Raw genomic sequence first — 1690 nt, forward strand, 5'->3', positions numbered from 1 at the left:
GCCCTTTTCTTTGCACCAAGCAATACTCTCCATGGAGATTGCTAATATCAATTGTAGTTTTCCCTCCAACAACGTCAGCTTTGATTGTTGTGCTGACAAAAGATTGCACATCATTGACGGACTGTGAATGGTATATTTCGACAAATGCTTTTTCTTCGTCGCTTACATTCACTCCAACAGTCATCATGTTTTTGTTAATAATCGGTTCGTTAATTGTAATACTCTCCCCAAGTTGAAACGCTTCTGCTGTTGCGTTGTTTGCGTTATTGTCAAGAGACGGGAAATACCTGACATCAAAAAATCCATCGCATAAACCAGTGAATTTCACACTCCCTTGTGGTGTGGAGATATAGATATATTTTAAATACTTTGAGTTGTCCATTTGTAACATGTCATACAAACCAATCCATCCCGTTTTTTTCAATGTATCTTGGACATCATACACCACCTCAACCTCATTTGTTCCTTTAAATACATGTAACGTTACTCCCGGAACATAATACGCTTTTGATGACATTGTGGTAATTACCGGCTTTTCTTTGGTCTGACTTTCCATTGAAATTAGAGTTCAAAATAATGATTTTACTTTAGAAAACGTCATTGTTTTTTCAAATCTTCTTTTTACTATGATTTTTTATTTTTTTTTCAAAAAAAGTTAAACTTCCAAAAGCTATAAATCCTATCTAAAAAAATTAAAACTGTAAGATATCTACAACAAAGCCAACACGAAATAAAAACACAAAACAAAAAACTTTTTAGGTTGGCATACCTTAAAAAGCTTTGGGGTATGCCAACCCTTCGGACTTTATTCATCATTTTATTAAACGAGTTTTCAAAAGAGGTACAAGGTGTAATTCAGGATGAATCTTTCCAAACAGAATCGTTTTGTAAATGATTATATAAAAATTAGAGTTGGAGGAAAAAAGTCCGGCTCGATAAAGAAAGAAAATAATTATTATTATAAAAAACTACTTTATTTTAGTTTTAGAGTTTTTTACATACAATTTTTTGTATGTAAAAAAAATTGTTTTTTTGTTGAAAAAATAAATGTTTTTTCAACTTTAACACTTAAATGGCTTAAAGAAATTTTTTTGAAGGCAAGGAAAAAAAGACATAGACGCCAATTTAAAAAAAGTACTTAAAACAACCCATGTCCCTTTTGGGACATAATCTTACTCAAAAAAAGTATAAATGTTAACTCGATTATATAAGATTTTGCATTATTTTTTCAAAAATACACTTTTCTCTCAAATTCTTTGATAACGATTATACTATACTCATTTCTATTATTTATTACTATGTATCACTTGTGTCGGTTTTCATTCAAACCTACGTGTATACATAGTGACATTATCATACTCAAACATACTTATTTGATTCTCAAGTTAATTAATGTTCTAACTTTATTTTTTCAGTTGCCAAATGAAAATCATTTAGAAAAAATTCAGAATAAAAATATATTTTTAAAAGTCACTTATTTTAGAAACTATTATTTTTTCTTGGGGTTTTTGCATTTTGGGCACAAGAAAAGTGAGTGTTTAGTGCACACTGGAAGACCACAAGATTCACATATTCTTTTTGTTCGAGCCTTTTCAACTTTCTTGCAAAAAGCACAAAATCTCTTTTTGGCAACTGTTAGTGATTTTTTTTCTTTGGAATTTGTTATAATTTTGTTTTTCCCAACAACGTC

The 1690-nt window shown here is 29.9% G+C and overlaps 1 protein-coding gene across 1 annotated transcript; it reads right to left on the reverse strand.

Moving 5' to 3' along the window:
• Positions 1 to 517, reverse strand: EIN_225250 (hypothetical protein; the record flags this gene model as incomplete). The annotated part of the gene is made up of 2 exons (XM_004254945.1): positions 1 to 27; positions 71 to 517. Coding segments are annotated over 2 exons (474 nt in total), but the record flags the coding sequence as incomplete, so codon positions are not given.
• Between the last annotated feature and the right edge of the window lie 1173 nt (positions 518 to 1690).

Source organism: Entamoeba invadens (assembly GCF_000330505.1).
Source record: "Entamoeba invadens IP1 unplaced genomic scaffold scaff_1105074725849, whole genome shotgun sequence".
NCBI lineage: Eukaryota > Evosea > Mastigamoebida > Endamoebidae > Entamoeba > Entamoeba invadens.